General features: G+C 40.4%; 1 protein-coding gene across 1 annotated transcript; it reads right to left on the bottom strand.

Annotated features, from left to right (window-relative positions):
- Positions 1–2,271: 2,271 nt before the first annotated feature.
- On the bottom strand, positions 2,272–12,476 carry LOC117805427 (ATP-binding cassette sub-family C member 9-like). The gene is made up of 8 exons (XM_034674156.1): positions 12,226–12,476; positions 9,636–9,821; positions 5,439–5,580; positions 5,200–5,321; positions 3,084–3,250; positions 2,884–2,985; positions 2,635–2,775; positions 2,272–2,496 (listed from the first exon to the last, which is right to left on the bottom strand). Exons 2-8 carry the CDS (start codon positions 9,781–9,783, stop codon positions 2,272–2,274), a joined length of 1,047 nt encoding a protein of 348 aa, XP_034530047.1. The 5' UTR covers positions 9,784–9,821; positions 12,226–12,476.
- Between the last annotated feature and the right edge of the window lie 543 nt (positions 12,477–13,019).

Raw genomic sequence — 13,019 nt, 5'->3', positions numbered from 1 at the left:
GATTACCCAGCGTCGCTCTCACACTCAGACATGCTGTCACACACACTCATATTTACTGGTGGCGACACAATGACTGTAACCAACGCCTGGATGATATCACACCAGCAGTGAGTCACTGATTTTCTGGACGGCTCAACATCCAAACAGACGGTGACGCATCTTTCCTTATTTACACCTCATTAAAATCACTGTACTCTGTCTCGTCTCTGAAGTAAGAGAAGACTCCTCCACTCCCAGACACAGTTTATAACTCTCAAGTAGCTCCTCTAAATGGCGTCCATCTTTTCAAACAGCTGTTTCAGTCTGAATCGGACTCTCTCATTGGCTCCATCACGCCCTGCAACAAAGTTAAAGCTGCAAAGTCTGGGTGCATCTCTGATCCGTCACACTGCAGCAATGAAACAGGCTGTAATGGCAGCAACTTAGTCATTGATGGCATCCTTTTGCAACTTAAATTCTCCAAGTTTCTCTAAGTGTCCTTCAAAAATATGGAAAGCATCCCAAGAGAGACTTTTCTTGTGAAGGTAAGATCCTCCATTTGGACCAGAAACACCAAATCAACCAGAACGTCCATTTCACGTTGCAGAACTCAGGAGTTGTTGGTCTACCACTGCCATTGATTAGCTTAGCTTGTGTTGTTCTGAGATTAGCTCTGATCCACAACAACGACTCTGATGGCTTTGAAAAGTGTGAAATGGCCCTTTATCTTAACCTTAAGGTCTCTACTCCTGCAGGAATCCTTTTCATGTTCTTATCAGATGATCCGGTCTGTTTCTGATCCATCACAGCTCCGGATCTGATCGGTTTCTATTCTACTCAATGTGTTAACTTCCTCTGGATCCACTCCGTTGCGTTCCGGCTGTGTCTCTGATCCGGCAGGTCTGAGTCCTCCGGATCAGATCCACAAGACTTCTATTTGTTCCCGGATGCCGGAGCACGACGCATCAATCTCAACAGAGCAGATGGAGCGGGACAGGAAGTCAGGTTTCACCAAAACAAAATGAAAACATCCGGTTAATTTTCAGAATAAAACACTCTGTGTTATCACCAGATCGTATTTCACTTAACTACAACAACAAACCAAAGTCATGATGAGCGGAGCCAGGCCTGGAGTCAACAGGTCAGAGGTTTTCAGAGGACCAGAAAGACAACATGGATGAGGAGAGGAGGAGGAGGAGGAGGAGGAGGAGGATCCTTGATTCAGTGATTACCACGGGGAAACCTCGGTCACATGACTCTCTAAAAGTCAGGATAGACCGCTTTCCTGTGTTTTTCCCAGTTCTGACAGAGCATGAAGAGGTTTGTGGTTTGTGTCTCTTGGTTGGATGAAAGAAGCTACTTCACAAGAATTTTTTGACTGATCACACCCTTAAAAATCAGCTACAGTATCTCACAAAAGTGAGTACACCCCTCAGTGAAAATGTCCCAATTGCGCCCAAAGTGTCAATATTTTGTGTGGCCACCATTATTTTCCAGCACTGCCTGAACCCTCTTGGGCATGGAGTTCACCAGAGCTCCACAGGTTCCCACTGGAGTCCTCTTCCACTCCTCCATGACGACATCACGGAGCTGATGGATGTTAGAGACCTTGTGCTCCTCCACCTTCAGTTTGAGGATGCCCCACAGATGCTCAATAGGGTTCAGGTCTGGAGACATGCTCGGCCACTCCATCACCTTCACCCTCAGCTTCTTTAGCAAGGCAGGGGCCGTCTTGGAGGCGTGTTTGGGGTCGTTATCATGTTGGAGTACTGCCCTGTGGTCCAGTTTTTGAAGGGAGGGGATCATGCTCTGCTTCAGTGTGTCACAGTACATGTTGGCATTCATGGTTCCCTCAGTGACCCATGCAGACCCATGCAGACCCATGCAGACCCATGCAGACCCATGCAGACCCATGCAGACCCATGCAGACCCGTGCAGACCCGTGCAGACCCGTGCAGACCCGTGCAGACCCGTGCAGACCCGTGCAGACCCATGCAGACCCATGCAGACCCATGCAGACCCATGCAGACCCAGACCATCACACTCCCACCACAATGCTTGACTGTACGCAAGACACACTTGTCTTTGTACTCCCCACCTGGTTGCCCCCCACACACGCTTGACACCATCTGAACCAATTAAGTTTATCTTGGTCTCATCAGACCACAAGACATGGTTCCAGTAATCCATGTCCCTAGTCTGCTGTCTTTAGCAGACTGTTTTTGGACTATCTTGTGCTTCATCTTTAGAAGTAATGTGAGGGGTGTACTCACTTTTGTGAAATACTGTAATTCATGTACATGCTAAGAACACAAAAACCGTCACATCTCCTCTCACCCCTTCCTGTGACGTGTTGGTGTTATTCATGTTCTCCACGATGCCGGAGATGCACAGCGGCCCGGCGAAGCCCAGCAGGTCGGCCAGGTATCTGAAGGTGCTGCTGAGGAGGATGGGACGTCCGAACGCTCGATACATGGAGCGCCAGATGGAAGGACTGCGATCCGGATCCTCGGCTGTCTATGGAGAACGACACGGAGCATGCAGGTGAACCGTGAACAACAACAAAAGCAGTGTGTGTGTGTGTGTGTGTGTGTGTGTGTGTGTGTGTGTGTGTGTGTGTATGTGTGTGTGTGATGAATCTGAACGTCTGCCCACCCTCTGGTCCTCGTAGGCGTCTTTCAGCCGGAGGTAGTTGGTGAGCGCTCGCATGGCGATGGGAAGCTTGCCGATCTTCTTCAGCTCGATGGGTCTCTTGTGAGCGCCGATGATGAGAGGATTCATCCACCAGTATGTCGCCTGAAAGTGCAACGTTTTCTCGTTAGTGGACACGGCTACAGTCTCTCTTTCATTCCAGACTCTTCTGTAAGTTTAAAGCATTAAAAAGCATCATGTGTTTGAGTCTACCTTGGACAGCAGGTTGACAAACGGCTGAAGAAAGCGGACCCCCAAATCCTGTAAGTCCTCAGGTGGTTTCACCTTCTGAGGGTTCGCAAAGAACACGTATTTCTACGGGGAGAGAAAAGGACAAAATTACTAGACTCTGTTTTTAAAGACAGACATGCTCGTCATATATACTTTGAGGTAACGTCTGATGAATCTCTCACCCTGACTCTGATGACGTTGATCTCCACGGCCATCAGCAGCCCGTACAGAATCACTAACAACGCCGTGATGCAGAACCTCAGGTGCTTCGGGCCGACGCTGAACACCGCAAACTTCCACAGCTTGATGGTCTTTGTGATGAACGCCAGCACCCAGTAGATGAAGAGGACTGAGTGGACACAGAGGAAGGGGTTCAGAGCATTAATCAGGATTCACTGCTGGATACAGATTGTAGGAGTTTAGTTGCACTGTGACAAATGTTCTCCTCCCTTCATCCCTGACTTATCTAACAAGCGTCTGACGTGTTCTTAGCTTGCTGCAGAATTGTTGCAGAAACTCCAATCACACATCAGCCATGTCTCTTCAACCAAGAGTCCCAGGGTTTCAATTAGCCCCCAGAACTACTTTCCCATGAACTAAAAGGTTCCTGTGCCCCCATTGTTGTCTGACCGCGGGCTGAAGTCCCGGGTAGATTGTGTAAATCAGGCCAGTGACGTATGGAGGAAAACAAGTAAAGGCACTACACCACCAGACCAGTAGAGGGCAGTAACACAAAGAGGAATGCCATTCATCACAGATGGGGAAAAAAAATGACTGTGAATGATTTTTGGAAAAATTTGAAGAAAAAAATTTTGTAAAAAAAAAATGTTGACAAAAAAAATTGTAAAAAAAAAAACTGTAAAAAAAAAATATTTGACAAAAAAAATAATGAAAAAAAATAATTGAAAAAAAGATGTTGACAAAAAAGTTGACCCGGAGCCTGTTGAAAAAATGTGTTTTCCTCAAATTTGAAATTGTGCTCCAAAAGCAGATAAACATGAAAAAAGTGAAAATGTTGCACCTGCGTTAAAAACATGTAAAAAGCAACGAATGAATCAACACAACAGTTAGCCTGTTAGCATGAAGAGACTCAGCTGGTCTGTTTTAGATGGTGCTATATTTCATCACAGATGGATTCACTGAATCAACACGTGAGAGGAGATAAGCGTGAGTAGCAAAGACGTTTCAACACGGCTTTAAAATCCTTTTGAACTCAAAAAGCCGTGATCGCAGAGATCGGCCGGTGTTTTGGTTTAAACGGCGACCCTGTTAACTGGAGACTCTCAGCCGGATGCATCCCTCATAAACGTCTTTAGACCATCATTAAATATCTGATGAGGATATTTTGAAATCTTAATAAAAACTAAACTAGTTTGCATTCCCAGGAACTCCCTCTGTGTTTCAACAGCTGTGTAAACTCCACAAACACTGACACGTTCAGCTGAAGGGCTCCAGTTTACAGGGTCACTTTTAAAAGCGGAACACCGGGAGGAGAGACGCATTCACGGTGGGCTGAGAGAAGACTACTGTTACAAGCTGCTAAATCAAGAGAATCACAGCTTCTTCTTTTGAAAAGTACACACACATACAAAAAAGATAGAACAAATAAAAACTAATGAAAGAAAGAGAAATCAAGAGAATCACAGATGAAAAAAACAAAGACTGGGAATGGTTTTTGAAAAAAAATTGAGAAAAAAATGGACAAAAAAAAATCGAAAAAAAAAAATTTGACAAAAGAAAATTTGAAAAAAAGGTGACTACATTTTTTTTTTGATTTTTTTTTTTTCTGAAAAATTAAAATTTTGAAGAAAAAAATTTGTATTTTTTTTTTTTTTTTTTTTTAAACAATTGAGAAAAAAATGTTTTGAAACTTTTCTTTTTTTTTTTAAATTAAAATTTTCAAGATTTTTTTTTGGCAAAAACAAAATAAAAATAAAAAATTGGCAAAAAAGTTGACCCAGAGAATCACAGCTTCTTCTTTTGAAAAGTACACACACATACAAAAAGATAGAACAAATAAAAACTAATGAAAGAAAGAGAAATCAAGAGAATCACAGATGTGTGTGATGTTATTGTGGACGGAGGGAGGAATAAAAACACTGAGGTTAATCTACCAATCAGACACGTTCAGTATTACAGGCCCCGCCCCCTGAAAGTCCTGGGACATTTGAGAAGTACTACCCCCCTAGCAGGGGCTTTTCAGGGGGGAGATTGACTTCAGGGGTAAAGTTCCTGCCTTTGAAAACAGCTGTTTGTTGTTTTGTAATTAGTGTGTTGTGTTAACTCTCTGAGTCTTACCCAGCAGCAGCTTGGGGAAGTTGGACGTCTCTATGTTGTGGTAGTAAACCACTGACGTCGTCGCCGCTATGAAACCCATGAAGGCCGGCACGAAGAGATGGAGGTGGTTGGTTTCCATCTCCCTACAGCGAGAGGCAAACAGAAAATATGATTCAAACGGAAAACTTCAAACTCGGCTGACTTTGAAGACCACAAAGTTTTCTATCTGGGTGAAATTTGACGTCCTTCTGGGGTCTCACTTGTTGGAGACGATGCCCTCTGCAAACTCGCAGATGTGCACAAACAGCAGCAGGAAGGTGAGGATCCATCTCAGGTTGTGTCCGGGGAAATGGAGCCATGTGTTGTGATGGATCTGGACTTTAGAGCTCTGGCTGCCCCAACCTGATGAACACAGAGAGAGAGAGAGAGAGAGAGAGAGAGAGAGAGAGAGAGAGAGAGAGAGAGAGAGAGAGGTGGAGGGTGAGATGATCATTCTCAAACTACAGATTTAACTTCAGTTAAATGACTCTACCTTGGTCTGATCTGTGAGTATAAAGGGAGCTCTGAACCTCAGTGTGTCTGTTAGTTCTGTTTCAGCTCTTAACTAAATGGACCTCTGACATTTCGGAGGCTCGGGGGAAAGAGAGCCTGAAAAACTAGAACCAGGAAGCATCAATTAGTGAGTCCTCGGGGAGCAGCCCGAGGGCATCTGGTCAGAACTATTCCCATAAACTACTGTACACACACACACACACACTCACACAAATACACACACTTATAACCAGGCACATTCAGTGCATGTTTCTGTCTGCAGAGTAAATCAGTAATGACAGAAGATAAACGAAAACAAAAACATGCTGCCCTCTTTTTTTATCTGTTCTTCCTCTTATCTTTTCATTTTACATCCTTCCATTTATTCTACATTTGAACGTAAATTCAATACCCATCTATTTAGTCTGGCTTTATGTAGATTTTTTTTTTTTTTAAACTTTGTATAATTTAATATTTTTTGTAACTTTATTGTTTTGTTTATTTTCAAACCTTAGTTTTTATTCTCCATCTACTTTTATTACTGCTACTTTTATCTTGAAACTTCATATAATTTATCATTTTAATATCACTTTACTTTATTTTAATATTCTTTGTTTTATTAATTTTTAACTCTTCAATTTTATAATCTAACATCTGATTTTTATATTTATTTGACATGCTTTTACTTTGTAACTTTATATAACATCACTTAATGTCACTTTATATTTATTTTTAATATTGTGTTGTTTTGTTAATTTTTAACTTTCCAATATTTATTATCTTACTACCAATTTTGTCATTATCTTTTGTGCTTTTATTTTGAAACTTCAAATAATTAATAATTTTAATAACACTATATTTTACTTCAATATTCTTTGTTTTATTTATTTAAATGCTTCAATTTCTATCATGTAACTTCTCATTTTTGTAGTTATTTTTGGTGATTTTTTTTATAACTTCAAATAATTTGTAGTTTTAATTAAACTTTATATTTATTTTAATATTCTAATTTAATATTCTGTTCAATTTCTATTATCTTACTACTGATTTTATAGCTATTTTTGGTGCTTTGATGTTGTAACTTCATATAATTTAATATTTTAATGTCACTTTATGTTTATTTTAATATTCTATTATTTTGTTTATTTTTTTCCTATATTTTTTTAAGATCTAACTATTATTTTTTAATGCTATTTTTTTTTTTCAATTCCTTTAAAGCACTTTGAATTGCATTTGATTTGTATGCATAAATAAAGCCTGCATGACAATACAGCTTCCCAAAGTGAAGCCAAAACAGCTGGAGCTCCCCCTACAGGCCGGCTGAAGCAGAGGTCTTAAAGCCCGCCTCCTCAATGTTAACAGATGAGACAGGAAAATCAATTTCAATCAATCAAATTTGACTTCTGTCCTTGACTGTTAAGAGTCAAAGCAGTTCAGCCTTTAATGCAAACAGGAAGTTGAATTTTTAATTGACAGGAAGCAGATCTTAACGAGAGATGTATCCGCTGACATCACCTCTAAATGTTTGATGACTTCTCTGTTCTCAGAGAGAGAGCGCTCTGATCACTGAACTAATCCCTCCTCAAAGCTGCTTAATGTTCACACTGCTGGAGAGGAAGTGTCTTAAACTGTGTGTGTGTGTGTGTGAGACAGAATGTGTGTGTGTTTGTGTGTGTGTGTGTGTTTGTGTGTGAGACACAGAGGGAGTAGGGGGGTAGATATCTTAAACACATCTGCTCTGCCCTCCAGATGACATGGAGTCTCTCTGAGGATCGTAGCTCCACTCAGCAGGAAACACTGACGGTCAGATGTTCAGCCATCGCTCGTCTGACTGCAGGAGGTCAAGAAGACTAATCACGAGCGTCCCGGTCACAACAAGCGGCCGTAGTGTATGAACATGGATGAAGCTCACTGTGGCGCTCTGACAAACATGGATGAAGAGGATTAGGTGGATCCAGATAACAGTCTGGGTCAGGGGTCACATTAGAAGCTGCATGTGGACCCTCCGCTCTGAATCTGCCGTGAGGTGACCCATACTCACACGTTTAAAACACAACATGATACTGTTTGTATCAAACGAGCGTCTGACTCCGCTCCAATAATCCTGACAGGATTATTTCTGTCCCGACAGCTGCAGAGGTTTCTGAGACTCTCCAGCAGAAAAGGTGAAACTTTAAGAGGATCGAGCAGGAAACAGGTCCAGTGTGTGTCAGAGGAATACACCAAACAGGGACTGAGACTTTCTGAATCTTTAGGATCTCTGACTGAGACACTTGTGTTCTTTTAGAACATTAATAACCCGAGAGGCGAACACGAAGAGACTTCTTTTATTGCTTGTGTGTGTAAGAGGCTGTCATTTGTTTTATTCATGTTCTGGGGTTGAAGCCAGAGCCCTGGAAGCAGCATAAATTAATAATCTGATAAACAACAGAGTTTGTTTGTTTACGCATTAAAAGAAAGATAGTCTTCAGCAAATTTCAAGGACAACCTTTTTTTTTTTCACTAGTGCAATATTTCAAAAAGTCTCTAAAAGTAGTATGGGAGGTAGAGCCGTCAGTTATCAGGCCCCTCTCCTTTGGAATCATATACCAGTCAGGGTCCGGGAGGCAGACACCCTCTCTACTTTTAAGAGTAGGCTTCAAACTTTCCTTTTTGATAAAGCTTATAGTTAGAGCTGGATCAGGCTTGGACCAGGTCTTAGTTATGCTGCTATAGGCTTAGACTGACACACTGGGATCCTGTCTTTCCCTCTCTCTCCTCTCTCTGCCTGTCTCTCACTTTAACTCTTCCTGTCCCATTAAAGTTACTAACCATAGACCTTTCTGGAGTCCCTGAGCTCCCTTGTCTCGTAGGTTCCTCTGGATCTCTGCTGTAGATTCCTTTTTTTGGGGTCTGTTATTCATCCTTTCTTTCTTTCTTTCTTTCTTTCTCTCTTTCTTCTTTCCATTTTTCTTTCTTTCTTTCTATCATTCCTTCTTTCCTGCTGTCACTCTTATCTTCTTTCATTCCTTTCTGCTTTCAAACTTTCTTTCTTTCTTTCATTCCTTCTTTCATTCCTTTCTGCTTTCCTCCTTTCTGTCTTCCTTTCTTCTTTCTTTCATTCTTTCTTTCTTTCTTTCTATCATTCCTTCTTTCCTGCTGTCACTCTTTCCTTCTTTCATTCCTTTCTGCTTTCTTTCTCTCTTTCTTCTTTCCATTTTTCTTCATCCTTTATGTCTCCTTTTCTTATCCCCTCCTTTCTTTCTTTCTTTCTTTCTTTCTTTCTTTCTTTCTTTCTTTCTTTCTAGCTTTTATTCCTTTTTCCTTTCAATCCTTCCTTCTTTCCTTCTTTCTCTCTTTGTCCTTTCCATGTTTCTTCATCCTTTATGTCTCCTTTTCTCATCCCGTCCTTTCCTTCTATCCTTTCCTTCCCCATTTATTCTCCTCTTTTTCTTTCTTCTGGTCTCCCTCTCTTCTCTCTTTTCTTAGACCTTTCTGGAGTCCCTGAGCTCCCTTGTCTCGTAGGTTCCTCTGTATCTCAACTACTACTATCCGTCTCCCCACTATCATCTCTCTCTTTCTCTTCATCTCCCTCTATCCCTCTCTCCAACACGGTCTCAGCAGATGTGTGTCTAACATGAGTCTGGTCCTGCTGGAGGTTTCTGCCTGTTAAAGGAAGTTTGTCCTTGCCACTGTAACTTGCTAAATGTTGTGTTTGGTTTGTAGTTTCATGTTGCTTTATGATAATAAAGAGGTTGCATGGTGGATTCTACATAAATCCCTGCAGAAGGTTACTTCAGTTCAAGCACTGTGATGTGTTCAGGTTAGAGGACGCCATGCAGGGGATCAAAGAAGGTCAACAGGTCAAATGTTGCGTCCATGTTTCTTTCTCTCTCGTGTCTCAATCTGAAGTCATTGGAGCACAAACAGTGGGATGCAGCACCTACCGATGAAGAGGATGGGGAAGGTGATGAAGAGCAGGAAGACATGGGGAACCAGGTTGAGGGCGTCCACGAAGCAGCCATTGTTGAGCACGCCATTTTCAACGTTGTAGGCGATGGTCCCGTTATCACCGCCGCAGAACGACAAGGCCATGCCACCGCCCGGCTGCTGCACCCGAACCTCCAATCAATCTGAGGGAGAGAGGAACACCGTCAAAACACAGGCTTCACCTTTACTGCCCTCTCTCTCTCTCTCTCTCTGTGTTTTAAAGTCCTGTGTTTTTCCGCCCTGTCACCTGATGTGCCTCGTCTTGAACTCTGCAGACCCCGTCAGACATTTTTGTGGCATGTCACACGTTCAGCTGCACAGAGACACAGATGCTGGCCGGTGTCAGGCACGAGAGCTATTTCAGGGACCCTGTCCAGCTGCATGCTCTCTGGATTATGGTGCATTAAAGTTAAATGAGTCTGATGCAGCTCACAAATCTTTAGGAGGCTGTGACGGATGTTTTAGGAGACTCAGGTTGTTTATTTATTAATTATTGATCACTAAAAGTTAAAATTAGCTTCAAGGATTTGAGCTTGGAAGCTTAAAACGAAGATGTTCAAAATAAAAGGTACAAAGAATCTTTAAGTCTGAAAGTGTGCAGACAAAATCATTCAGAGTGATGCATCTGTCTCAATAAAACCATCTTTGGACGACTTACACACTTAATGAAACGAGGCAACAAGTTAGACGTCCTTCATTTCAAAATAAGACATAGTTAGCTGAAGTCACACATCTTCATCGTTTTAAAGCTACACTAAGGAGTTTTACACTGGTTATAATAAAGGGATGAGATTAGGAATCCATAGACACTTCTCTTAAAGGAACAGGAGGGCGCCAAAGTCAACACAAGCAGAAATTTCCTCACAGGAGCTTTAAAATATTAATATTTCTAACAGCGTAATGTTTTATTTCCTGTTTTATGTTACTGTCTTTTAATTTCTCTCCCCTTATATAGAATCATTTCACTTCCAAAAATGTTTGAACCTTAAAGCTCCAGTGAGCAATTTTCAGTTAGTGTTGATTCTGGCGCCCCCTGTGGACAAAGCAGTCTTTGCAGATATCATCCTGTACAGTAAAAGCAGTGAGCAGTTACTCAGCTCACTCTGATATCTACCCCTCTGCCTCTTCAGACACTAAAAAAAAACTTCTTTTTTGGTCTTAAAGAGACATCCATAAATTTCGGTCTGATTTACAAACAGCTTAAAATTCCTCACAGGAGCTTTAAATATCAAATTAATCTACTAAATGTGCATTTTTTTAAAGCTTCTAGTGGCTGCACAAGTCAAACATTTCCTAAAGTCTTCTTTCAGAAAAATGCGATCAACTTTAAAGTTTAAAATCATGATAAAAAAAAAAAGATGGTTGCCAATGATAAGGTAAGTTCGTCAGCCATCTTGGTAGGGTCAAACAAGAGGAACATTTTTGTTCCTGTTCTCAATTATTAATATTATTTATTTGGGTCTGATTTACAAGCAGCTAACAGGAGCTTTAAATCTCAAATTAAACTACCTAATGTGCATTTTTCAAAGTGTCTACTTGCTGCCTGATTCAAACATTTCCCTCAGTTGACTTTTTTTAAACAGTTTTAAACCACAAACAAAGATTGTCACCAACGGTCGGGTAAGTCCGGTGGCCATCTTGGTAGGGTCAAACGAAAGGATCATTTTTGATCCTGTTCGAGTTTATTATTATTTATTTGGGTCTGATATACAAGCAGCTTACAGGAGCTTTAAATCTCAAATTAAACTACCTACAATGCATTTTTTTTTTAAAGTTTAAACCATAAACAAAGATGGACGCCAATGGTCAGGTAAGCCCAGCGGCCATCTTGGTAGGGTCAAACAAGAGGTACATTTTTGTTTTGGAGTTACTATCACTGTTCTAAACTTAAACTTTATGTTTCTATGTATCTGTCATTTTACTTTCTTCCTTTCTTTCCTAATTTAAAGAATTCCCAAAGTTTTTTTATTAAAATGTGCACAAAATATTAAGTTTTAATCAACAGTAAATAACTTGTGCACACATTAAAATGATCTTCTGTGCACAAGATGTCATCTTGTGCACACACTATTAAAAAATGTGACTTCTAGGGACTTCCAGTGCTCCATCATTTTTATATTTATGTATTTCTTTTAAAGTCTAGATATAAATTTGCAACATTAGTTTAAAAATGATGACTGTGAGTGCTGTTCTTAAAACCTTCTGAATGTCACAGTGACTGAGGATCACTCACAGCAGAGAGCACAGTCAGACTGTCTCTCCAATAGGAACACAAAATTAACATTTAGGCCTGAATGTGACATTTTTAAAGGCTAGTCTGTGAGACTGAGACCTTATACAGTTCTAGAATATTAAGTAGAGGCAATAAAGTCTCAAGGTTTTACTACAAGCAGCACCTGCTTATGATCCCAGAAACATTTAACATGCAAAACACTTTTAAATATGACAGAGTAAAGCTCCTATAAGTATCAGAAAGCTAACACGTGCAAAGTTACAGTTATTGAAGACAACAAGCTGCATTAATAAGAAACTCCTGAAAGTCTTTACCTGCCTCGGAGAAATCCCTCTCCCTCACTGACACAGACTCATTCCTGAAGTCTGGGTTTAAAAAAGAAAAGATAACAGAAGAGAGGAAGAGGAGGAAAAGAAACAGAGGAGAGAAAGAGGAGGAAAAGAAACAGAGAGAGTTGGAGTGAAAAAAGTTGATTATTTTTAGCACCGCAGGAGAATCAGCTGCTCCGCATTCTGCTGCTGAGCTCTGCAGAGAGTCAAGGTGCAGGGAGGGAGGGAGACAGCTTCCGGTGAGACCTTTCAAAATAAAGAACAGACTAAAGTTTAATAAACGTGAAATAAAATCAATAAATAAATTAAATTATTTTAAACATTTTTTTCAAGTACTTATTAATAAAAACACATGTATAAATAGTTGTAATGTACATCATATAAAAAAATCTATTTTTTTGTTTTACAGCCAATTTACCTGCTAAAACATACTCTGCCTGATTTAGATTATTTTCTTTTTTTTTTACATTTTAGTTTTTATTTTTCCTGATATATTTAAGAACTTTTAGACTAGTTGTATACATTTTAACCTGTTCATAGTTTCTTATTATTTGCCATTCCTTAAGAATTCAAGACACGTTTGTCTATTTTGCTGCCTGGCTGAGAAGTTTGTTACATGGCGTTTGAAAATTGCTCTGTAAATAAGAGATTTTGATGTCATAATAATGAGCAAAAATTGAGCTGTAGGTCCAACCAACTTATGTATTTCTTCTGGCTCATTCCACAGGATTACAGTTAAACATATTGAAGAAAACTATGTGACTGCTGTAAGTGTGATA

Source organism: Notolabrus celidotus, chromosome 21, assembly GCF_009762535.1.
Source record: "Notolabrus celidotus isolate fNotCel1 chromosome 21, fNotCel1.pri, whole genome shotgun sequence".
Taxonomy (NCBI): domain Eukaryota; kingdom Metazoa; phylum Chordata; class Actinopteri; order Labriformes; family Labridae; genus Notolabrus; species Notolabrus celidotus.
The sequence above is the reverse complement of the archived record's forward strand: the minus strand, read 5'-3'. Positions and strand labels throughout refer to the sequence as shown.

Coding starts and splice junctions, on each gene's coding strand:
- LOC117805427 (XM_034674156.1), bottom strand. CDS start 9,783: ATGGCCTTGTCGTTCTGCGGCGGTGATAACGGGACCATCGCCTACAAC. Junction 3,251..5,199: donor CTTCCCCAAGCTGCTGCTGG/GTAAGACTCAGA, acceptor GTGTCCACTCAG/TCCTCTTCATCTACTGGGTG. Junction 2,986..3,083: donor TCAACGTCATCAGAGTCAGG/GTGAGAGATTCA, acceptor CTCTCCCCGTAG/AAATACGTGTTCTTTGCGAA.